Genomic DNA, 25,466 nt, shown 5'->3' with positions numbered 1-25,466 from the left:
CCGTTGTAGCATGAGGGTACACGTCTGCAGATTTTTGGTAGTGGTTGGTGGCTCGAGCCCCAACGGGAGGAGATATGATTATCGTTTTTTTGGCAATTTCTCTTCTTCCAGCCCTCAGATCCGCAAGCTCCGACCTGCGAAAGTTGCCTCTAAAATTCTCAAAGAGACCTTCGCTACACCCAAAAGTCCTCACACCCAAAAACCACTTCAAGAGGGGAGAGAGAGAGAGAGAGGGCGAGGTCTTTCCTTCAAGAAACCACAACTTATCCCGCCCAAACACTATTATTTCTTACTCCTGTACCAGCCAAATTCGTCAGTGCATTGCTCGTAGTCCTGTAGGTAGCCAGTCAGCTATGTACTATAGCTACACACAAGCCATCATGGCCATCTCTCGTCAAGATCGAAAGGAGAAAACTTTAGTGAAATCTGACGCTGACCGAAGTCTTCCGCAGTCTACCGGAGTACCTCGTATTACTCCTCCAGCCAGGCCTCTACCAGCCCTACCCCAGTGCCGTCTTGTCATTGACCTGATCGACACAGGAGGTCATTTGTGTGGCTAGATTTTGCCCAGCTGGAGATGAAGGTGTCAACGCCATTTGCACTGCCCAGCGAGGACGGCACATTGCGACAAGCCAAACAAGCATCGCAAGCACGAGCCACTGAAGCTTTGCCAGAAACTCTGAAAAGGTCAATCCTAAAAAAATCAAAAATCGATTGCTAGTCTACGGTTACCTAAGCCATTGATGACACTACATAACTAGGGGTGCCTGTTGGGTGCCTGTTGGGTGCCTCTTACCTCATACTTGAGAAGCCAAATGTAAACCCGGCCTGGCTGGCCATTTGGGCCCCTCGAAGCACGGTCCCTCGGTCCACCCCCCTCTTCTCTCGAGGGACCAACTTACACTCCGAGCTGAAATACCTCACCCACACAGCCGCGAGCGGTACCAATAGTGTTCCGCATGGGGATAATTTCCTCAATCTGTGAGAGGTTGCTCTTTCCCTTTAGCTTCCCATCCCACGTCCGACGCTTCCTTTCCCGGGGACAGGACGGGCTAGTGATCGACATGATGAGGATTCGGACGACGTGGGGGCCCGGAGGGGTTTCATTTCCTCTACCTACAAGTAGTTATTAGGAGCCTAGTAGTCAGCAATGGGTGTACGCGTGCTTTGAGGGCCAAAAGGGCTGGCTGGTGAATATCTCTACGAGTAGATAGGAGAACAGATGACCCTGTGTCCTTTCGACTCCCGACCGCACGCCCTCAGTACGAAGTATGAAGTATAGGAAATCACAGGCACGAAGAACAGTTCAGTTGGTCAACGGAGATGGGTAGAATGTAGTTGTAGATTCCATGTTCCTAGATAGGTAGGAAAGACGCCAATGTCTTGTCTTCTCATCTTCGGCTTTGATATGCATCATCTCACTACCACCAATATATGTTTCAACTAGTGGGCTGCTCCGAATGGCTTGCCCATGGGGATGCGTGATAGTTCGCCACCCTGCTGGAACACATAGGTCCAGACAAACCAAAAGCCATCAACGCTCACTCCACCCTTCCCAAACCAAACCCCGTAGCCTCCGTATAGCCCGGATCAAATTTCCCAATCCCAAGTCGGCCGTCACAATCTGATACGCATTCCTCCTTCCCATTTCACTTCATCCCATCGGCCGTCGACAACAGTGCAATAACCCGGGTTGACCTCCCTCGACAACCGGGATGCCCAAGCATGTACATCCAACCAAGGTGTCGGGGGTTCGCATTGCTGGCCGGTATTCTCCTCTCAGTGAGAACGCTTTTCATCATTGTGTCCGGAGATTACACTCGGCGAAGAACCGGCTGCAACCAAGAAAAATATCTTTCAGGTCCAAGACCTGAGGTTGACACGTCAGTCAACCCACAATGCCCCGGCGGCCACATGGGCTTGCTCTGACCTGCCACCAGAATGCAGTGATTATGTTGTTTGAACAAATAACACAAGATGTCGGCCGCACTCTCGTCCAGTCTCATCTTCTCCTCTCCGCATGAACTCCTTGTTTTGGTTTTTCATCCCGCAAACTCGCTAAAGTGCTGCAAATATGCCTCGAGCATGATGGAAATAAACGCTAAAGATGCAACACAAATATATATATATGTAGATAACACAGGAAAATTTCGGATAAAGAAATGGTGATGTGGTGGTGATGGCTGAGATGTTATACTCGTGTTTGTCTTGCCTTGGCTAGGCGGAAGGCGGTGATATCCACCAGGATGTCCTCTTGGTCACTCTCATCGTCAACCTCAATATCGTCGGCAACTATAGGTGCTTGAGGTGAACCAAACGAAATATCCGGGGCACTGAAGAACATCCCTCGAGCCGTCATGTCGTTCAGTGTGTTGTTGATGGCGTGTGGAGGCTGTGAGTTTAATTTATGTGGATGAGCCCACGATGGCTCGAGGGCAAAGGTGGAAGGTGGACTATAATCCGAGGCACCGTGTTGAGTATCCCCTTGAACATTGGAGATATGGCTCGACTGTTCATCGGCAAGTTTCTTTAGATCTTCAGCTGTGGCCGTTGCACGTCCTAAGATGTCTCGCAGCTTCTGCTTGATGGAGGCCATTTCGGTCTGACAATCACCATCTCGAAGGAATTGATGGGCGGCCACTTCACAAAGTGACTGCACTGACTCGAGCTCCTTATCGACTCGAAGAAATGCAGTTTCATGGTCAGGAGTGTCGGGTTGGACGGTGAGGGCTAGCTTCTTTCCAGCCAATAATCCAGGTGTACTGCGCGAGGTCAGTGTGCTTCGTATATCTTCAATAGAGGTGTAGCCTGGAGCTGTTGGGCGGGTGAGGGATGGGAGCTTGAAGCCCTGGGCAGCTACAAGGGCGTTTTTTCCTTTCCGGAGGTTATTTCGTCCACTTCCCACCTGCTTCACCAAGGCGTCTAGGTGTTCCTGAAGGAAGCCATCATAGTATACCACAACTTGGTTCTTGGCCCGGCTCTTTGGAGGCCCAGAGGCTCCTGAGCGAACTGAAGGGCCAGTCTTCCTTTTCCTCCGTGACTGGGAATAGAGATGCCGATTTCCAGCCTCCAAAGGGTCAATCTCAAGACAGTCGGGAGGTGAAGGTAGATCCTTAGTATCAGTTGGTGCACCGAGAGAAGCATGCTCGGAGCTCGGCCGTTCGAAATCGTCGAGAGTATGGATGGAGGTGATGGAGGGCGATTTTTTACGTCGTGTCTTGATTTGATTTACAAGTCGAGTGTAATCCGCCCTGAACTCTCCATTCTTAGCGGAAGCTCGTTCGGTCAAAAGGTCGACTTCTTTCTGCCAATCCGGAATGTTCTCGACAAGATAGAAAAAGCTTGAGTGAGCAGTCATGGGCTGAGCCATGGCACTGACGAGGAAATAATGATGAGACGAGACAAGACTGATTCTGGTTGAACAACACTTTAGGACATGATACCGATGGCTCAGGTTATGCCAGGTGATATTGCACTTGACAGGTGGAGGGAGAACGGAGGACAGAATGCGGTGAAGATAGAATTGAGATTATCCGGGAGTGCGGCTCTAAAAGGTGGTAGCGGTAGGGCAGCTGATGAAGAAGAGAGGAGTCAATCGAGATGGCGGTGGCCCAAGCATGCAAGTCTGCAGGTATGCAAAGACAGAAAAGACGTGATTGAATGAGGTTGAAAAAGGACGAGGACGATTGATGTGCGAGGGCGGAGTCGACAGTTTGAATGGAAGGGATGTATGTAAGAAGATGGATGGATGGATGGTGGTTTGTGGTGGTGGAAGAGGAGGTGGTAGGCCGACTTGGTTTCTGGCCTGGTCCGGACGAAGTTTGCAGGGCAGTTGTGGGCAGTTGCAGTTTTGGGGGGGCCACAGATGGGGAGGAGGGAAAAAAGATGCGGTGTCAAGAGTCAGATGGACGGAGGGAGGACAAGCGCACGAGCAAAGACCAAGAGAGGCCCACGACGCCCAGGCCAAACCCCGATTGCAAGCACTGGCAGGAAGCAGAAGCAAGGTTACTCTTCTTAGCGAAGGTGGATTCGCAACGCAACATGGTCAAGGAGGACAAACGCACGAAGCAGTCAGTGCGTTGGGAACTGCGAGGACTCCGAGGGTCAAAGGTACAGTAGCTGCTTGATCCTAGGCATGAGAGACAGGGAAGCCAGCCATTGAGCTTGGGAGGAGTGCTGGGGCTAGTGGGGGAGGTGGGAACGGATCACGAAACGGTTGGCCCGACCTTGCCTCACTAGGGTGTGAAGCCCCGAGGGTGACTTACGTCCGCCAGGGTTCGGGATGGACAGATGGGAAGACGGGCAGATCGGCGGATGGCACTGAAGGTGCTGATGAGCCACGAGTCCCTTGCTGGTGTGAGGAGGAGTCAGGCATCGGACAGTAGTCTTTCCACTCCTGGCGTTCAAAAGTGGTCGTCGGGTTCGTTCGCCCGCTAAAGGCCACTAACTCATCACCTCATTTAGGCGTCAATCCGCAATTGGTGGACACCAACTCCAACTAGCTACGGGTGGGGAGAAGGTCCTGTTAGGCATGAGGCATTAGCTTTGGCCTTAATCGCCCCAAGCTGCTCAGCCAAGTCTTGGGCAGCAGGGCACAACCCTTTCGGACGTCAGCTAAGTGGTCACCCACAAGCCTCCAGAGTACTTAGCTGCTAGCTAATCCCTAGGCACGGTCCAGGCTGGCTGTCTTGCCCCAAATAGGCATGTCACCACCCCCCGTGCGTCTTTTCCTCCCGTTCGGCCCGCTACGCACCGTGACCCAAAACGGGCTCCAACCGCGCGCATGTCAACGCCCTCCATGACGGATTACGAGGTATGTACTCATGTCTCTCCAGATCTGATAGACTTTGCGTGTGGCGGCGAAGGATTGTGACTGAGCACAGCCTTGATGTTTGATCACCTCGAATGGTGGTACAAGAACTCCAACTCCCTCGAGACGAGTTTCGTTAGACCCCGCGGCTGTCTCACAATGTGGTGATTCGAGTAGTCCGTACCACACACGTAACAACATTGCTTGTTGCATGACACTTTATGCACGTTGCGACAACCCTGGCAACCTTCGGATCAAACAAATCAAGATCAAGGCCTCGCCCAAGACGTCGGCCTCAAGTACGGCGTCATTTGGCATGAGCCTACAGGCACTTGGGGGTTGTCCTGTTGGCAATCGCCAGTCACCGCGACGATGATCCCTTAATTGAGGTATCTAGCAATTACACTCGTAGTCACCGACAACAAAGCCATTTCGCACGGCGGGACAGAGCGCGAGGTACAGATGGTGACCTGTCAGACTAATGCACACTGCCCCTCCTCCGTCTCCACCCAAAGGCACTCATTGGGTGCTGAATCGAGTTCGTTCTGTCGATCAGTGTCAAAGAAACCAATAATCATGGTTCTACAGGATGTAGTCAAGTGGTAAGATACAAGAACCGACTAGGCAGTTTGTCCCACCAACAGTTCTGGGCTCCAGTCTGTGTTTGAACAGATATTCTCGTCCCAAGAATTGAACATGAGGCGCGTCTCTGTGCCACAACAGTCACCAATGACCATACATGGCCGAGGCAAGGAATACTAGTGGGGCCTCTCAGACCTAGTCATTTTGCGACGATCAGTTCCCAGCAGATCTGCTTCAGGTGAGATGTGGCTGCAGGCAAGAATATTGACATTTGGCCATATCCACAAACATCAGAAAGTACTCCGTACAAATACCCATATCACCAAATGGGTCCAAGAGGACTTACTAATATTATTCAGTCAATGTTTCAGTCTGGGGTACTCTCTTCGCTATTCTCAAACCAAGGCAACCAATCTTGAGCCGGTTATCGGGTACTCTTGATACATTTGCTGCAATAGGACGTCTTCAACGTCTCGATATCCTGTCTGGCAAATCATGTCTGGCAGCTGGACTCCGTACACCGAACTCCGCCTGGAGTCTTTGGGCTGTAGGAGCTACCTACAGTAATTTACATGGGCACTTCGCAATTCCCCATTCGCAGAACAGAGCATGTCTCAACCTCCGCCTCGATTGCGGAGTCCATGATGTGATGACAGGCTTGACCCTTTGGAAATTAAGGCTTTGCTCCTTCCTCCGCTTGAACCTGAGAACGCTGAGGAACATTCTCGATCAAACTAAGCGGGAGATTAAACAGCGCCCAGGCAGAACGACTACAGAAGAGAGCTCGGTACCGAGTACCCGCTCCTGGACAGTACGGAGAACGGAGTCCCAAGCACAAAGTACCAGCAGACCCAGTTGGCGGCTGGTGCCAGCTTCGCTCAGACAATGCTGCTTGTTGACTCGGAGCTCCCAAATTCACCTCCAACGCCATCATCAAGTTCTTTTGTCGTGCACTCTACCTGTTCAGTTGAAGAACGTGAGCATCTCCATAGTGATGATCGCCCTCAACCCGACCTACGAGGACGAGTACGAGTAGAGCCTCCATTTCGAGTTTATCAAAATCCAACTATTCCAGTGGCACCAGCCACACAGTGTGTGTACTCGTACAGCTGGTGGGTCGAGGCAAACAGGTCCCCACATGTCCCACATTGATATTCTCGTCGTCCTGATCAGCTCAGAAGGCACCCCACTTCCAATTTCTGGGCCGTTCCGAACGATGCATTACCGTTGGAGCAAGCGATTTCCGACACGGTTATACAAGGTACAATTCCTCATGATCAGTATGGAGCACTCCGTACTCGAGACAGATTATTTGGTATGTACCTTGTCAATGTCATAATGGAAGCTGAAATGCGAAAACAAACCCACTACCAGCACACATTGGGAACAGACTGTGGTAAGTGGGGAGGGAGCCAGGGCTCACTGCTTTGATACCGACCCCTGCTCAGCTAATCTTCGAGCGGTTCCGGTGTCCTGATGTCGATCATTCCAATTCAATCATTGCACCTCTACTCCAGTCTGTCTACCTTGGTAGAGAGGCCACCAGGTGTTGACATCTGAGGGCCACTGAGTTCTGACACTCCGTACTACTGCATCGGAGAACTGGCTGGGTTTACTATTTGAAAGGAATTAGGTGTCTGGCCCCTCTGGCGGTGCAGGTTTTTGCCCACCGAGAGGGTGAAAAGAGGCGTCCCATCACCCTTGTTCGAATATCGAGATCCTTGCTGGACTGCATTGGGCTCCCTGTTGGCAGTCCGTTTCTGGAAGGACGCCCTCTTGGCATTTTCAACCACCTGCACATTCTCGTACTGTGGAGAGAACTCATCACTACTGGCCGGTACCTCGTACACATAGCACGCTCAAAGCTCACGTTACTATCAACATGGTTCATCATCCTGGGAGGTTCTGCTTTACCGAGTACTCAGCAGTCTCAGCAGTCTCAGCAGCCCTCACTGGGACTTCCTCTTGCAGGAGTAATGGGACGATTCAGTTGTCGCCCCTCACCAATGCTTACAGATCTGCCTACGAGGTACTCTGGGACGTACCTTTGCACAAGACTGGCACATACCAGTTCCGGATGCAATACGGAGTACATACCTGGTACTCAGTTTCGGCTATATCTCGTATGCTAACGTGCTCATCCGTCTCGACAGCACTTGTCAGCAATGTGGAACGAAAACCAGCCGTTTCATACGCATGTCGAACATGCAACAACTCATCTTAACGAGCGCGTAGCCAATTACTGAATCATATGAGGGGATCTGTTTCACCTGTCCAACCTGGTGTGACTGGCCAAACTAGCCAGACATACCAGACCACCTATTACTACTGGCCCAGTCTGACGACTGAACAGGACTACCCTATGCTACTACCTCGTACTATTCATGGGCCATGGCACGAGAAGGGACTTCTCCATCGGCCGTTGCAAGCCTAGCGACACCTCGTCTGATTGCCTGTTCAACAAGCCATCGAGTCGTCCCGTTCCGGGCCGCTCCTCTCACCTTGCAGTTTCTAGACAACCCTGACGTTACAGTACAATAATGCAGGCTCTGAGAGGGGTTGACACTGCTTACTCCATACGGGATGCTCCAGACTCCTCTCCCAGTTTTCGAAGGATGACGCGGATCTTTCCATCATGTTCTCATAATCTCAAATTCCTGGGAGGTCAGCACACTGCATTCGTTGCAACCGATCTACATTAGCTTCCTCTTCGACCTGAAGGTCACCCTGATTTCCAGATGTTTCAAGCTCATCTGAACCAACATAGGATGAAAATGCCTCCGCAGACAAGAAGTCGTCTTCACCACCACCGGACAGATACACCAGCCAGCTCCACTACACTACTGTCGCCAGACTTCCACCGGGTGTGTGAAGTGTTCAACTGGTCAACTTTATTCACAATGACTGTGAGCATGGCCCCGGTTCTTACATTGGATTCTTACTCGTACATTGGATGTTGCTCCTGGTCTGACGAGATCCCCCTTGCCAACGGAGTCGCCGACTACGTCTACAGAGACTCCTGGATGCCCCTTTCTTTGTTCCCAGACTCATTCTAGCTGGAGACTCGATCCATACTTTCTCCCGGTTTTTAGCACGATCAATCCGGCAACGTCTCTCCTTGGGGTCAACCGTAGCTTCCGCCACAATTCAACACCCTGCCCAAGCTGCTTCAGGTAGGGAAGTGGTATATCACTTTTTATGAATCTCACTGTTGCCAAACCATTGATTTCCAAAAGAAAACTCATTGTTATTCATAATAAACTTCGGGAGACTGAATTCTATGACGTGGGTGTTGGCAGGCACAAATGTCTGTGCATTCGCTTCGACAAAGAAATGCAATGAAAATGCAATGCACTCATTTCAGATCTTGAGAGCATTGCCCACTCAGTCGGCTGGAAGCCTTTAGTACCAGCTGCCCAAACGAACAAGATAAATATTTTGTGCTTGTAATGCTGGCCATTTTGCTCGCCGTCCATCCTGAATACTTCTGCAAGCGACTCCCTCGGCCTCCGAGAGGTTGCCTTATAGATCGAAGCTGGGATGTCACTGCTGAGTACCTCACTCGCACTTTTGGTTCGCCGTTTTCCCTCACCATCTCCCTCACCAACTTTCTTTGTGGGTGCCCCTGAGATCTCCGCGGCCTCGATGTTGACGGAAGAGGGGGGGGCCTATCTTCACTTCTTGCAGCAGATACTCCTAAAAGTATAAAGATATGTTTTGTAATCACGCAAATGGCCTAGACAAGAGATATATGTGGCGTGGGCCTGCTAATTGTTCTTTTATTCATCGAAGCTCCCCAAATAGTACCGTCCGCACCAAAAAGGCACGACATTCCAACTCGATAAGTTGTACATCCGAGTAAATGGATAGTTGTTGCCCCAACGCCTGCCTCAGCTTTTGTTTGACCTCCCACCTCCCACCTCAACAGTAAAGGCGACGATGGCAATGAGTGGCCAACCCCAGCAAAAGCTTTCACCCATCTCTTTTGGGTCCGCATAGCCAAGGCTTGCAACTAGGGACTTGAAAGACGACAGTCTATCCAGCTCAGAGATAGCATGTTCAACACAACATTTCAGACGTCGACCAGGTCAAGGGGCAGAAAATATAACACTCTCTTTCCTGTAGTGCTCTGCGCTCTCAATTCAGGATATGCCATGATTTCTCCATGACATAGGACCCAAGGACTTGGAACCTCTGCCAAAAAAAAACCAAAAAAAAAACCCCCCCCACCAAATCCCACCTTCGTTGCCATATGGTATCATCCAATAATTGCTGGAAACCTCTCGTCTTGTCGGCATCTCGGCACAGACGCTCGCAGAGTCAATCGGGTGGGCTGGCCATACTTTTACCCACTGTGCAATCAGGCTCGGATTCTGATGATGCGCGCCATAGCCGCCGACCGCCAAAGAAAGGATAGAAGAGATAAAAGAACACGCCCCGACCATTTTTCCTGGAGCCGTGGCGTCAACTTTCTCGTTTGGCGGCAAACACGATCTCACACACACGTGGCTTTGGGAGGGGCGAAGGATGCTGGGCTAAAATCCGTGTCTGACGATTGCGGGTTGACCACTTTCTCCGCATTTCAAGCACAGAAAAGCGTTGTCAGACATCCTCGGCTCGTACCCAGCCTTCAGCCGGTCGCCTCGTCGGAGCGGCCACCCGTTCTCAACCGAGAGCCTCATTGACGTCACTCTCTCCACATCCCTACTCCAAGAGAGCAGAAGGCTGACGACTCCCCATCAAGTTTCCATTCTTGGCAAGATCACAAGATCAATGGCGCAGAGTTGGTCAACGTCAGTCCAGGATGATCTGCAATGGGAAACCGGCTGATGGGGACGCGCGTGGAAAAATACGTGTGGTAAGTCAGAACGGGAATAGAATTTTCTGATATCATCGCGGTTTAGTTGGCCGGGATTGGGTTACAGCTACCAACTTTTTGGCCGTGTGTGCGCTGCGTGAAGCAGGAGATACACATACATACGTATATACATAGATATATTTATATTCCGACCTGTCCCTCCCTTGTAAGCGGGACGTTGCTTGAACCTGTCACACATCCGGGCTGGTATCAAACATTTTCCTCCTCCATCGAAAAACATCACCCTTGCACCGTCATCCAACTGTCGATATATCCTGCTTAGTCCAAGAGCCAAAGCGAGGACCTAGTCTCAGCACACCTTAGCATACAGCGAACAACAAAAACACAATGTCATCCCGGCACGGAACATCCTCAACTGTAAGTGCGGCGCATACCCAACCCTAACTTCAACCCCGATTCAAGATCCAGAACCTAACACTCTTCCACCACAGGGCAATGTATGCCTCTACTTCCTCGCGATCTTCATCCCGCCCATCGCGGTGCTGCTACGCTCCGGCTGCGGCGCGAGCTTCCTGATCAACATCTGCCTGACGATTCTGGGCTGGATCCCGGGCATCATCCACGCCTGGTATGTGATCTCTCGGCGTGAGCGCACAGTGGTCGTCCGCACGTCCAAACCCGTTCGTCAGCCTATCATGGGCGGCGGCGGCGTCGGCGTCGGCGGGATGCATGCCCACGGCCATCATGGGAGACCCGCTATGGCGCAGCGGAGGAGACGTTGGTAGACGATGGTGTCAGATGAGATGGGGAGCCTCTTCCACGGATTTGATGTTGGGAAGGGAAATGGAGAGGCGAGACAGGAGACGTCTTAATTTCTTTCGAGCCTCTCCCCCATTACGACTCGGAGAAAGGAGAAAACCCCTGCCTTCCTCTTCTTCCCCTTGCCCAACATCTACATCACGATGGACAATCGACACTGCCCTTGCAGCCCCGAGTCCTCCAATTATCTACCTTGTCGTACTTTTATACTTCCGCAGAAGAAGCGAAAGGAGTCCGTATGCATTGCCATCGCCTTCCTTTTGGTGCCGAGCAACGAGATCGGGAAATGAGAGCGTGCAACGGTTCCAATGAGTTCCAGCATATTTCCTTTCTTTTTGAAAAGGAAACCAGTCACGAGTTTTCAATTATGAGAAACCCTGTACCATAGAATCAAATCAAACCAGTCGATCAATCAATCAATCAGATTCCATCTTTGTTTCATGTCCACTTACAGGGGCCTATCAAAGCCTTCTGCAAGGAGTAGCAAGTCATCAAGTCACTCAAGTCACTCAAGTCATCGAGTATCTCTCCGAGGAGCGAACCCGGGCTATGAAAATATACTAATTATTTAGAGCACTCTGCAAGCGGGCAGGATATTCGGCTTCCAAGAAGCGAGCATCCACTTTGACGACTTTCCCTATCGTTTCGACCGCTTTTCCCAACCTGTCTCGTTCCAAAGGATTCCTTTGACAGTGTCCAATGGAAATCTCGCCGGAAATGATCTTCATCTTCCAGCGTCGTCTCGAAGAGCACATTCTCGACGGTGGCCATAGAGTCTGAGGCGCAGTTCTGACCCTGGCCTCTCATGGCGTATGCTTTCGCCAAGCCCCACTGGCAGTGATGAATTCGACTCCGTCACCTTCCAAGAGGAGGGCGCAGATGATGGCAATGCGGAAGTCATTGCGACTATCTGAATAGGCTTGGACGGCATTGGAGGCCGTTCTAGGGCGGGAAAAAGGAAAGGAAATCGACGATTTCAAACAACTACATGAACTGTACCTTTACATAGAGTTATTAGCAAGCCCATGATGCTCAAGGTGTCTGAGACGGACAGAGAATCAAACAGTTCAGAACAGGGTGCATGCTGAAGGCGAGGGTAAGGCTGACGAGAAGACGGATGGTCAGCGTTGGCATGTATCGGGCGGCCAAGCCCCTGCCTTGAACGGGGAAGGCACTGGGAGCAATCACCCATATGACATGAACTGACATGTCTACTTCCATTAGTACTTCATGAGGACTTCCGGCATCAGAAGGTGTTAGGACATTAATAGGCAGTCGTGCCATGATACTGCTGTGGCTCAAATGAATACTGTCAACTTATTGGTTCGAAGTGCTCATGTCCACTAGGTGCCTCTGCACCTCTGCGCCTCATCCCAGAGCAAATTCCGTCAAGCCTTCAACTAACACAATCCCGTGGGTATCATCGAGAAGCAGCCGTCCATGTTGCGTATAAGGAATTCAATAGAGTTTTTTCAGAAAAAGTTTTCCACGTATCGAAACCATCCCTGCTTCCTTCATCCTGATGGTCCTGGTGCAAAGTCCGCATACCTCGACAGACCAACCGAGGTTCAGTAGTAAATCCTTTCCTCATAAATCGGAGGCCGTGCCTCCATCTCCTCATCATTCCAGACAATTTTACCCTTTTCGTTTAGATATGCGCCCTCATCGGTCATTGGCGTAACCTTGTTGGTATGAAAGCATTCCTGTCTTGACACCCCCATCTCGTCTCGAGGAACCCAAAGCAACGGTGCAGTAGCATTGACTGCAGGATGCTGGTATGCATCCCGTTCGACCTCTGGTGCATATCTGATCTCAGCAAAATCCTGTGGAACCAATTTGCGGAGCTGGGCATAGCTGCAATAGATATCTGGCCGTAGGAATTTTTTGAACATGCCAATTTTGCTGTTGCCCTCAGGTCCCAGTGACTTCTTCGTTTGTTTCAATTCCTCTACGCCATTCTTCTCGGGTAAAGGGCCTTGAATTGTATCCCTGGGTGCATCCGAATGAAGGGTACCACCTTCCGCTTCGAGCAGAGCGATTTCCTCAGACTCCAAGGATCGTGGTAGATAGTGCAAAAGAGGGTGAATCGCTGAGGACAAGGAGATATGGTATAAGACCATGACGACCAAGAAAATGACCATCAGAACGAGTGGACCGGGTGCAGCGCGAATACCGAAAAGGCCTATCAAACAGATCACAGCAAGATAGCAACCGACCAAGGTATGTTGAAGTGCCTTTGCGTAAACAAGCCCTTTGGTGTCAATGACGGAGCTATCGACAAAAAGGAGATTGTACCGGTAAGCGAAGTAGAACAGCCCAAGGCCAATCGTGGCGAAGCCGAGCATCAATGGAGCGATTGGAGCATAAGTGATAGAAATGACTGTCATCAACCTAGCACGGGGTTAGACGTTAAGATTTCTGAAGATACGATGTAACTTACTCGATCAAAGGAAACACACTTCCCCAACCAATAGATGACAGGCTGGACCATCGATTGTACATCTTGCGAGGCGTCTTGTCCAGTATTTTTGAAAGAGCATTGAAAATGATCAACCCGGCAATACGCAGGAGCTGCCCAGCTGAGAGCATCAAACCCTGGAGAATGAAGTAGGATATGTAGAAGTTGGAGGCTAGTGGAATATTCTGGGCCAATAGCGTTGTCAAGGATGTTGGATTGTCAATAATCTGAGGGACCGCTGCGCTGGCCGCAGACGTCAGGGTGGTGACCAGGAATACTTGAATGATTTGGAACCAGAAAAAAGACTCGTGACAACGAAGTTCCACCAAGCTCAAGGTTGGCTTGCCTGCTACTTTCCCCATGAAGCGCATGATGACAGGGACGAGAGACATGAGGATCGACAGCATGATGACAGGCAAGAGGTTGGTGATGACACCCAAAATGACCGTGGGACAATTATTGATGAACGACAGCCACGGCAAGACTGTTGTCAAGTAGGAGATCTGTGAGACTGAGCCCACGAAAGCGACAGGGATGGACCAGAAGATAACCAATGCGACGACAAAGGCAAGAGAAAAGATGTTGCGGAGAGTACGAGTTCTCCAAGTGATACCCAGATTGGACCAGACGACCTCCTCAGGGCTGAGACCAACCACACGTGGAGCCATATGAAGTGGTTGGTGGTGAGCCACCATTTGAAAAGCGGCCTGGGCCTGGGTCTGGTTCCAGAACTCGACAAAGACTGCATTTCTCGGGCGCGCTTCTCCAGCGCGGTATTTGGTTTGGTCGGCATCAATCAACGGATTCAGTCGGGCAATTTCCTCACGACACCAATTGATCGTGTCGACCTTTTTACCGATCAATGGCTTAAGGCGATGTGTTGGCCGGTTCTTGGGGCTAACCCACCGAGCAGCCGCCGATCCAGAGTCAGCACCGTAGTCATCTGCTGCATCAACGTCGGGTCCGGGGCGTTGTTCGGGCGATTTTCCTTTGACAGACTTCAAACGTGCATCGTTGGCCAGCTTGATCAATTTGGTCTCGGCACCTTCCAGCTTGAGGCACATCTTGGTGCGGTCGTCGACCATGTCCTCTAGCTTTTTGGCATCTGAGGCAATCCAGACATTCTTGAGCTCCTCCCCAAACATGCGGCGGATGCGAGTCTCATTTGCATATTCACTAGGAACTGCCTGGAATAGAACGGTACGAGATGAGATACGTGAGGCGTAGAGTGGCGAGAGAAGGTATGCCTGGCGTAAATTGATATAGTAGATGGACTCTCTTGTGACCATGAAAAAGATGAAGGAGAGGAAAATCCAGGCAACGAAGGTGTGGGCATAGTATCGGTTCTTATCCTGGACGTTGGCAAAACTCAGGATGTTGAGCTGTTGCTGGCCACCGCCACCAGTGGCATTGATAGGGAACAGGATGGGCCAGGTGAGACAACAACCAACGAAACAGATGACGACTGAAAGTTTGAGATATCGGAGTAGGAAATAGCCATCAAGGGAGTTGTGTTGGAGCACGTATTCGTCAGGAATCTGTAGAGTTCAGTAGGCTGACGACTTGCTTGACCAGATGGTCAAGGATTCTTGGTTCATACCTTTCTCATGAAGGGGATCCATCCAAATAGGGTGTTGGGAGGAGTCGGGCTGCGCTCCTGGGGTCTCAAAGCACCAAGGTATGTTCTGGGAGCATACTGGCGAGGGAAACGAGTTCGCAGCAGAAGAAAGATGGCGAAGTAGGCTCCAGCGATGAGTAGAGTCGGGACAAGAGTTGAGATGAGGCCAGACAAGGATGGGGAGCCTTCTCGAGCAGAGCCAATGTTTTGGTCATTGCTGGAGTTTGTGCTGGGGCTCTGACGAGCGATAAGGAGAGCGGGCAGTGACTCCATGATTCGAATGGCAGAGAGATCGAGGATATCTCGTTACCGTCTACCGGATCTGGAGTCGATGATCAGAATAAGATTATTGCCATCTAAAGCAGTGAGACGTTGAACGGAAGTGAGAATGAAAGGGTTTGTTGAAGTAGAGGAATGCTGCTGTTGACGGCAAGGAACGCACGCGTGCTTTGGCAGGGTACTGATGGCAGGCGGGATCAATGGCGGTGATGGCGTTGTTGATGTTGATGCCAACAAGGCACGCGTGCAAGAGCAAAGTTGTCGGGATTTGACTCTTTGGGATCGACGATGTATTAATTATTTCCACGATGGATACCCACGAGTGATCTACTTCACAGATCGTGCTCCGAAATAGGTGACAATTCTATGGAGTAATTAATAGGCGTACGCATCTCGGATTTGGCACTTTATTGGCAGTACGAGGCCGTGTTGGCAGGGAGCCCAGCTGGCATTTTGACCATGACGCAGGCTTGCAGGCTTGCAGGCTTGCATCAGGCTCCATGGCACCCAAATAGGGCGGCCGATGGGGGCCTTCAGGCTTGCCGAACGCTCGCCAATGCACGCCTTAGCGAACCCTTGTCCAGCTGGCCGATCCCCTACAAAATGCTCACTAGTGCTCTGGCCTGCCTTGCAGTTTCTCTCTTGTGCCTCTCCTATAATTGAATGGAATTGACTTGAGTTGAATTGCAGGCAGATAGGAGATGCACACGACGGAATCCGTGCACGCACACTTGTTAGTGTCTTGACTACCAGGCTGGCTCAGAGATGCAATTTGCAGTTTCAGCCTTTTGGGCTTCGACCCTCATCAATGGCCGCAACAAGTCCCTGGGATGGATCTTATTAGATCAGCCACCCACCCCACCTGATGGCGTTCATTGGGCATCCTCACCATCTCGACATTCGAAGATTAAACACCCCGGGCTGGAGTTTTTGACTTTGCCTTTGACTTTGGCCGTCTTGGGCGGAATAGCGCCTCATTTCAGCTTGCACTGTACGTAAGTTTCTCTCACGTTCAGTCTGGAATATGAAAATCCGGTCCTCCTTATGGAGTGCGTCGTGCAGCGAGCATTCGTCCTCATTATTTGGACTCGAGCCTCCGCAGCTGAGCCTCGGGTCTGGAACATCTCAAAAGCAACAAGCCACACTCGAACGACGTGGCTGTGTTTCACACGGAAGATGCCCGACTCATGATTGCACCCAACCCTACGCTTTCTCGGCTCAGTTTCTTGAATACCTATCATGTGATTGATCCGATTGCTAATGGAGGAACTTGCGCTGCAGCCCGACTTCCAGGGTACAAGTACGAGGTAGCTCGTACGGCTAACGAGCCACGGCTAACGTGGCACCAGAAATCAGTTCTGGATACTGGCGCTATGGATGTCCATCGTGACCAAACTCGGTACCATCAAAATCCTGCACCGGTGAGTTGGTGCAACCTCGACTCCTGAGGATAGGGGCAGGCGTCAAGAGTCCGATCGACTTCATCGCGAAGCTTTCACCTGCGCCTAAAACATCCATTCGTATAGTGGACTTACACAATAACGAAGACTGCACAAGGCAGTGTTAACTCCAGACGTTCATCCGTTCATCCGTTCATCCGTCCATCCGTTCATTCGTTCATCGATCCATTTGCACCTTCGCCTAGAAACCTGAAGGACTAAGACTGAGCGTATCTGTTCCACAAGATTCAACTTTCGATATGGTATGCATGTTTACCTCTTATGAAGGGCCAAGCGTGCACGAAGCAAAATGCACCAAGGAGTGTGGACGCCGAGTTCGATCTCAAGATTCCAAGTTGACATTTCTCACGCTCGCTGATCTTGCTGGCATTGCTAGCAGAATCCAGGTTTACGCCCACAGACGGATATTCACCTTTACACGTCCTTCCCGGCCTTGGTGAGACATCAGCAATATCTACAGAAGGGGACCCTCTGCGCTTCCTGCTTGAAGGGAGCTTGGACCATACAAGTATTGCGTAAGCCAACGATCTCAACTGTGCACTCGTGGCCATCGTCATCCACGTGCCTTTCCGAGTTGAACTAGGACTCAAAAGGAGCTGGAGACTGAGACTGAAGAGGAGGTTCTTGCTGGCTTCGACTGGTCTTGATTGTGGCTGTGCCCTGCTCTGTCTCCTCCGGGACGGGCTCGCTTCCCACTGCACACGACGGGGACATCCAGAGAACTTCCTTGGATTGTGCAGTTGCGCATCGACATTCCGCGTTCGAAGCAAAACTTAAGCACCCGACTCTGGGGCGTGGCCACCTTTTCTGGTGAACTGTTCACATGTTGTGCACAAGCTGAAAGCGCAAAATCCTTCCCTCGATGGTCTGTCTGCTCACCACCACACGGCTTTCCGGAACCAGCCGACTGCACTAAGCCCTGGGAATGATGTAGTGTGTCACTGCCGCTGTCACTGTCGCCGTCATGTTAGATGTAGGCGTGTTAGCCCCTTTCGGAGCCTCACGTCCGAGTCACGGTCCAAGATAAGAGGTACAGTTAGGGGAGCCATCGACAGCCACGCTAAAGGCACTCACTACCCATCAGATAGATAGCCTACTCGTATGGTATCCGTTATCTGTGTCAGGCACTTCCATCCCGTTCTCTACCCCAGGCGTAGATATAGGTCAAGCAATTGGACTGTAGCGCCAACGACGGCCTGGACATTCCTTCTTGGCCTCCCTCTTCTCCTCCCCCCCCCAAAAAGTTCTATATACAGATATATACGCCACATTCTCGCCACACAACAAGCGTTATCCTCCTGAGCAGCCCCGTCCCGGTCCTTTGTGTGTGTGCATTCATCAACCCGTGTGCTCGCCAAGTCATATACATCCAACGTCGCACACGTAGTAAAACACTATACTCGTAGACGAACGGACATTCCAGGCCGCGCTCACCGACTCACGAGCTAGCCGCGACACGACGCGACCAACAGGCTTAGCCCATATACCTGCACATCTAAGACGACAGACACATCCCCATCCGACAGGCGACAGCCGAACCAAACGCAACGCCCGAATGCAGGGGGACCAATATTTCCGGGGACACATCGTCATGTTTCATCAAACCCACTCGGTTGTCGAGACACATATCGCCTCAGTGACTGCCATGGCTCGGGGACCCATCGGCAAGACGAAACGGAACGAAACGAGGCGAGGCTGGGACTTCGATGCCGGGAGACAGGCTAAAAAATGCTGATGGGAAAAAGCTTGGTCTGACGAACGCCGTGTTCTTGTAGACTGGGCGAACCATCCGCCTACATACACTACATGAGGGGCTGTGACTTGGTGGATACAATCTGCGAGCAGAATTGGGCGATTGGGCGAACAGAATATTTCATAATGCAAGAGAGGGAAAATTCATCCGGGATAGAGTAAAATAGAGAATGGAATGGATAGGAAACCTGTCTCCAGAGCTCGAACCACAAGCCATGAAAGAATGAGATGTGACTTGAGTTGCCCTAGATCCGAGCGAAAGTTTTCCATTTTTGAGCATCGTTTCTTTATCTTATTTGGCTAGCTCCAACGACAAGCTCTATTCTACGTAGGTGTTGTAGTAGTAGCAGCAGTAGTAGCAGATTTTCGCCACCTCTCGACCTCAAGAAGAGGTCAGCAGGCTTTGGTAAGACAAAGGAGAACACCCTCCTCAGCCAACTCCTCCACCATCACCCTTACCATGTTACCATACAGTTGTTAATCAATCAGCCCATTCATTTCACTGTTTCAACAACAAGGAGTAGAAAAAGAAGAAGATTTCTTGTGTCTCCGCAGTTGTACGTGTTTCGCCCTTTCATGCTGTGATCAAGATTAGGATTCAAAAAGGCCCCATTTGGCACTCCGTTTGTTGAGAGACCACGGTGACGGCCCTTAACTTCTCAAAAGCCAAGGTACCATACCGGTAGGCAGAGTAGTGAATACTTGCATACCCCATATTAACCTTGAATAGCCGATCTTGCGCCATGTCATGTTGAGCAATCTGTCCGTCGAGAACAAAAAAGAAACGACTCCACCGCTGAGAAGATTTTGAAGAAAAAGTTGGCTTGCACATCTCGCGCAGGAAGAGAGAAAAAGCACATCTCTGGCATTTGGTTATTTGAACCATAAAAAAACGCCCGCCTCCCCCCCAAATGTCGCTGTTATCCGTAAGGTTCCTAGTCATAAAGTCGTGAATCTTTGCATAAAAGAAATGGTGTATACCATCAAATCTTTCAAGGATTGATCATGTTTCAGATCCACGGCTTTGCCAGTGACGTAAGTTGGTCCTCGAAGATACCACCATAGAGGCCGGCTATTTCATCCAGGTAATCCTCCACTCCGAATTTGCATAGCCCTTTGCTCATGATATCCTGCTCTTCTTCATCCAATAATCGAGCTGTAGCACCAAACTCTTCCGCAATCTCATTTACTTGTGCGAGTTCCCGACCAAAGGGATGATTCGGGTCTGCAGGCTTGTTGAAGATATCAGTACTGTTGCGGACCGTGGGCTTAGTGATGGATGTGGGAGGAGGGGACATGCGTTGAATCGATCGCTTCTTGGACAACTCGACGTGTGCCTTTTTGGAGTGAGAGGGAGCACGCTGTGGTACTGTTGGCGTGTCGATAGCTGAAGGTGAAGCAAGAGCTGGAACAACGGAGGCGGGCTGCTTGGAATCAAAGAATGATTTCATTTCATCGTTTGCAGGTGTCACAGGGGTTGCTGGGCCACTGCTGTCAACCGATGAGGTGTCACTACCAGTGTTGTTGAGAAAACTTCTGTCGATAGTCGAGAAATCCGACTCCATTCCAGAGCCGAGTGAGCCCATAGAAGATGCACCGGAAACACTTCGAATGTCTGGAGCAGTCAAGGCTTGAACATTGGTTGTAGAAATCAGCTCTGTTGGAAGAGAGATGAGACTGCGATTGATTGTTCCGGGGGGATACCTGACACTTGTGCCACGTTGCATAGATGCTTGATCACCACTTCGCTTGTTGCGCTTGGTGAAAGCCCGAGCGAGGGCCATGGTAGAGGACGACATGACTTGTGAAGGATGCAGGCGATCAAGGAAGCAGTCCGGCTTTCCTCAGGAGAAATGTGAACACACAGTAGACTTGTGTGGGTGCTCAGCTAGAAGTCGGGTCCCGTGTTTGGACTGTGAATTCAGCTGTGACAAGTTGGCTTGTGCGTTGGGCAACGGTCTTTGTTTCCGTCCGGCTGCGGATCCAGTGGGATGGCTTAGGGTTGGGTCTTGTTTTTCTTTCGAAGGCTGTGCAGTTGAATTGAAGGGTTTGTTTAGAGAGTGGTGGGGGTTCAGGACACAGTCCGAGCCCAGTGGTACAGTTTGGAAGGATTGATTTGCGGTCGGTAGGAATACTTGTGGCAAGTTTGCAGCTTAGCTTGGACGTGAAAGAAGGATGACCAGGAAGCGAAAACAAGCAACACAAGTTGAAGGAGGGAAACCGAGATACGCGCGGTGTTAAAAGTACGACGAATCGACCGTCGAGTACTAATGAACGTGATTGTGATAAACGAAGGCAGGGAGGAAGGGATGGCGAATAAATGAGCGTGGTGCGTTAGGCAGGTAGTCCGTCCTAGTACTTCAAGACCCGGGGGTAGTGGTGTGGAAAGGACAAGAAGGATTGACTTTTCTTGATCGGAAGGAAGCCTGATTCGGTGGAACCAGATTGTTGGGGGGAGAAAATGAAGGGAAGGGGACGCGGGAAATGCTGCAGTGCGTTGCAGGGAGAAGCACAGAACAGCTGGGAAGATGGAGATTTACACCAGTGAATGCAGATATTAGTCTGGATTAGGGCGGATTAGGTTGAGAGGGCGCGTCCATGGAGCGTGAACAGTGGATGGTCCTCTTATTCCCCAACCCAAATGCATGTTCGAGGCGAACTTCAGCAGGGTCTCCTCGTCCCTTCGGGCCACTTGGAGCCTTGGAAAAGCGCCCCCCAGTCACGCCGTGCGTGTTTGAAGCGACGGCGTGGCGACAAGCTCAACAGTGCTAAGTGTATCCCTGCATCTTGCCCTGGAGCCATGCCAGAACTTGCCTGGGATCGACCCAATCCCTGCTTATTTCTCCGACCGTGATGGGCGCCACTGAGCCTCGTTCCCCATGCCTAGCTGGGGCCACGTTGGGGCCCGAGGGGCCCATGTTGAACTTATCAGGGGCAAGGCCACCATTTCGCTTTGGCCACCATCCCGATCCCTCTCTTCCACTCACACCCGCCAGTTCGTTTTCGTAGCCGCCCTTCACACCCCTAATCGTACCTCCCGTCCAAAGTGGTCAAGATGAAACACCAACTCATCACTTTTGTGGGCAATGGCATGCTCGTATCACGCGCTTCTTCAAACCCTTTGACTAGTGACCCGTGGCCACTCCCCTTCTCTTGGGCTCTGACTGTTTCCTCTGCCTCCAGCATTCCAGAAGGCCCAAGCCCCGAAGAAGGAAGAGACGAGATATGCTTGGGGCTCAGACCAAGACAGACCCGACCCTGACCCCAGATTCTATATGATTGTTTCTCTCTGGAGATTCTTCGTCTACACACAATCCTGCAATGAGAAGTGATTACATAGGTGCTTCGAATTTGTGTCAATCTCACCTTAGCCAACCCGCAACCCACAACCAAAGTCCCATGACCAGTATCAAAAAGCAGCCACTCCTCTTTTCCTTCCACAGTTGTGATCTCTGCTGGTCACGACTTCCTCGCCCTACATACTCTAGCGAGCCCAGGGCTCAACGCGGTTGTTTGAGAAGCTCCTCCACAGCCCCTTTCTGAACGTCCATGCACCAAACCAGATAAGTGACAGAGTGCTACCCATCGTCATCGATTGCGGTTTACGTTATCGGAGGCATCCGTAGCCGTGATCCCCAGTAATACTTCTATATACAGGACCTGTTCCTGGCCCGGTTTGTTTCATCTTCCCAGAAGGATGTTTCAAGTCTGTGGACCCGTCTCCCCGGGTTGAGTCGACTCGCTTGACGTGAGTGCACGCGTCGGATTACATTATCCACGGTTGTAGGCTGTGTGTAATCCGTAGTTGAGCTTGGGGGCTGAAGACTGCGATTGCCCTGCTTCACCGACAACAATACGAGTACAATCAGGTAGCTTCAAAGTTGCAATCTCGTGCCGCAATGCTGTAAACAGACCCAGACATGCACGCGCTCGCTCGCCAGGGGCTACGGCGGATGGTTTTTTTTTTAATTATCTCTCGCGCTAGATCACGAGGAGCGCTTTAATCAAAATGCCCCGCCGTAGCAGAAAATCGACGCTCATGCACGAATCGTGGAGAACAAGATTTACTTGTAGATGGAGGTGCATCTGCAACCGGAACGATAGCAGTCATAGCAATTCTCAGACAGTTCCCAAGGTAGGCACGCAGCCATACGGATGGACACACCATCAGAACCACAATGGTCCGCATAAAACACCGCTATCTCCTCTTCAACATCCTGTACCCATCCGCACCCTCCTCCAATTCCTCCACCAGCAACACGTCCACGCCCGTGGCACCGCTACCGTCATTACCGCCCTACATCTCCATCCACCGCGCAAGTCCAGGCCACTTGAACGCACACCACCTGCTGTCCGCACTGCGCCACAACATCAGCAACATCTTCGGTGAACACGGGCTGGGCGTGACACAATCTAGCTTGAAGGTCATTTACTTCTCGCCTGCAACCTCAACCTGCATCCTGCGGTGTCCTCGTGCACACTTCCGGCTAGTATGGGCGAGTCTGTCCTTCATGGACAGCCTGCCCGGTAAGGTCTACAATGAGCCGCGCACGCGATGTGTCATCCAGGTCGTCCGCGTTAGCGGGACCATCCGTAAGAGCGAGGAGGAGCTGCTCAGACGTGCGCGAAGGGATGTAGTGAGAGCGAAACTGGACGGCGTGAGCGAGGAGACTGCCCTCCTGGACGACCTTGTCGGCGGAGCAGGCATTGGGATGTCGAAAAAGTCTAAGGGCAAGGATAGAGCGATCGAGTCTCTCCACTGCAATGTAGGAGAGGATGGCATTGAAGATTTCGATGAAGAGGAGGAGGGCGAACTGTCCGATACCGACGATTGAAAGCCTTGACGTCAAGGTCGCAAAAGCGATGCCATGCGATGTAAGTCTTTCAAGACTAAATTCCTCCTCCGCTGAAAGGAACGTTCGAGTTGCCACAAAGGTTCTCTCCGCGAGCCTCATGGTCACGAAGGCTCGGTACTGGGGCCCTTCTTCTTCCCACTCCGCACGACCTTCACACCACTGTCCATAGGTATGTCTGGTCTGAAATTATCGAGATCCATGTTATCTGGATCGAAGTCCTGGGTTGCAGCATTAGCGTTGAACTCGTTTTCCCTCCTCTTCTGTTCCTCTTCCCACTCCCTCCTCTCCTTCTCGTCCCACTCATCTTTATTATCAATCCACCTCTCCTGCACATCCCTGATGTCCAGGGTCCCCAAGCCCTCTCTAACGGCGACCTGCCAGACACCATCACCCGCCCCCTCCGCAGCCCCAAACGCGTACCCACCTGCGCGATCGATAGTCCTCAATAGCGACATCATGCTCTTCTTATCCTCAACGGCCAGCGTCTCGAACCCAACGAGGCCAAACTCCTCCACGAGATTCACAATCGCTTCGTTAAGAGCCTGGAACTTTCCCTGGCCGAACATTGCGCTCTCCTGCTCCAGGCTCGGGAGTAGGTACTCGAGATCCTGGACTTCGGTGTAATATGCCAGGTTGAAAGGCAGAGGAGGGTATTTGTGCAGGTTGTCGATCTTGGTCAGCACGTTGATGTGCGTCAAGTCCATTTGCAGCATGCTGCGCAGGCTGAGGAGCAGCGTCGAGATGTACAGCGACGGGAGGGTTAGCGCGTATGAGTCGATCAGGTTGACCACTACGAGCTGTGTAATTGAAACGACCAAAGTATTAGCATAATCGGTAGCGTAGTAAGCAGCCCCGCCAACTCCAAAGCATATCCCCCCCTCAAGTGAGCCAGAAGAAAACCAGAAAAAGGCAAGACATACCCTGAACCCGGTCTTCTCCAACCTGCCCACCACCCTCCTCAGACTCGCATGATGCGTGAACAATTCGACCTGGCCGGGACAATCGAAAAGCACATAATCGTCCCCCAGCGCGGCCAGGCGGTCCTCCAGCCACACATAGTTCTCCTCCAGCTCTTCGAGCGCAAACAAGACGCCGCCGTTCGGCCCCAGGCGCGTGTCATCGTCGTCCATGATGGACTCCAGGGTGACGAGGTCGCGCACGTCGACGGCGGCCGAGTAGGACGTGCGGTCGTTGGCCGGGTCGAGATTGACGATGCTGCATTTCCGGCCGATCGCGCCCATGAACTGTTGCATGCCGTTGCAGTACGTCGATTTCCCGGCGCCCGGCGGGCCGATGACCAGTTGTGCGAATGGCATTCTCTTGTTTTCCCTTCTGGATAGGCAAAGAGTCCGCGGAGATGGAGGGAGGAGGAGGGGGGGTCGGACTGGGGGTCTCTCGTCCGGCAGAGCTGGAAAATTAGCCTGGCTTGATTGAGTGGGAGGTGTGTTCGTCTGGGTTACCCTATGGTGGACAGATAGGGGAGGTAGGTCTGAATCTGCAGTATGTTGGTGGAAAGGTGGGCCCGCAACGATTCGTTCGTTGTTGATCAATCAATCCGAGGGCCACTCGTGTGCTCTCTCTCTCTCGCCCTCTCGCTCCCCCACCACAGTCAACACAGATTGATTTACGGGACTGGCGCCACTAGGAGAAAACGCTTAGTCCAAATCTATCTACTGGATCCGATCATACGCAGGATATTTTGTTTTTAGTGCAAATGTTGCAAGGTGCAAAAAGTGTTCGGCCCCTCGTGGTCAAAATGACGCACGCCGTCGGCAATTTCAGGCGGTGAGGACCGGCAGAATCTCAGTGTCTCAGCCTTGCCGTCGTTCCGAGACGTTCAGAAACGTGCTTTGTGAGAGCGACTCCACACCAATCCAACATTGAACTTCAACATCAGCGGAAGCCTTCCTTTTCACAGGCCCGAGGATGTCATGTACCTACGTATTATCCGACTCCGTTGACCGACATCGTGCAGCGGTTTTCCTTCTTAGCAGTGTTCTATGTAGGCCGTTT

At 51.5% G+C, this 25,466-nt stretch overlaps 6 protein-coding genes across 6 annotated transcripts; 2 read left to right on the top strand and 4 right to left on the bottom strand.

Moving 5' to 3' along the window:
* Positions 1-2,191: 2,191 nt before the first annotated feature.
* On the bottom strand, positions 2,192-3,370 carry A1O9_08280 (uncharacterized protein; the record flags this gene model as incomplete). The annotated part of the gene is made up of 1 exon (XM_013402666.1): positions 2,192-3,370. One exon carries the CDS (start codon positions 3,368-3,370, stop codon positions 2,192-2,194), a length of 1,179 nt encoding a protein of 392 aa, XP_013258120.1.
* A 7,228-nt stretch (positions 3,371-10,598) lies between these two features.
* On the top strand, positions 10,599-10,996 carry A1O9_08279 (uncharacterized protein; the record flags this gene model as incomplete). The annotated part of the gene is made up of 2 exons (XM_013402665.1): positions 10,599-10,628; positions 10,703-10,996. 2 exons carry the CDS (start codon positions 10,599-10,601, stop codon positions 10,994-10,996), a joined length of 324 nt encoding a protein of 107 aa, XP_013258119.1.
* Positions 10,997-12,598: 1,602 nt separating this feature from the next.
* A1O9_08278 (uncharacterized protein) lies at positions 12,599-15,379 on the bottom strand (the record flags this gene model as incomplete). Its single annotated transcript, XM_013402664.1, has 3 exons — positions 12,599-13,421; positions 13,471-15,026; positions 15,089-15,379. The coding sequence occupies 3 exons, from the start codon at positions 15,377-15,379 to the stop codon at positions 12,599-12,601; spliced, it is 2,670 nt and encodes an 889-aa protein (XP_013258118.1).
* Positions 15,380-19,607: 4,228 nt separating this feature from the next.
* A1O9_08277 (uncharacterized protein) lies at positions 19,608-20,381 on the bottom strand (the record flags this gene model as incomplete). Its single annotated transcript, XM_013402663.1, has 1 exon — positions 19,608-20,381. The coding sequence occupies one exon, from the start codon at positions 20,379-20,381 to the stop codon at positions 19,608-19,610; it is 774 nt and encodes a 257-aa protein (XP_013258117.1).
* A 2,394-nt stretch (positions 20,382-22,775) lies between these two features.
* On the top strand, positions 22,776-23,432 carry A1O9_08276 (uncharacterized protein; the record flags this gene model as incomplete). The annotated part of the gene is made up of 1 exon (XM_013402662.1): positions 22,776-23,432. The coding sequence occupies one exon, from the start codon at positions 22,776-22,778 to the stop codon at positions 23,430-23,432; it is 657 nt and encodes a 218-aa protein (XP_013258116.1).
* A 122-nt stretch (positions 23,433-23,554) lies between these two features.
* On the bottom strand, positions 23,555-24,769 carry A1O9_08275 (uncharacterized protein; the record flags this gene model as incomplete). Its single annotated transcript, XM_013402661.1, has 1 exon — positions 23,555-24,769. One exon carries the CDS (start codon positions 24,767-24,769, stop codon positions 23,555-23,557), a length of 1,215 nt encoding a protein of 404 aa, XP_013258115.1.
* Between the last annotated feature and the right edge of the window lie 697 nt (positions 24,770-25,466).

This window comes from Exophiala aquamarina (genome assembly GCF_000709125.1).
Source record: "Exophiala aquamarina CBS 119918 chromosome Unknown aczIA-supercont1.7, whole genome shotgun sequence".
Taxonomy (NCBI): domain Eukaryota; kingdom Fungi; phylum Ascomycota; class Eurotiomycetes; order Chaetothyriales; family Herpotrichiellaceae; genus Exophiala; species Exophiala aquamarina.
The sequence above is the reverse complement of the archived record's forward strand: the minus strand, read 5'-3'. Positions and strand labels throughout refer to the sequence as shown.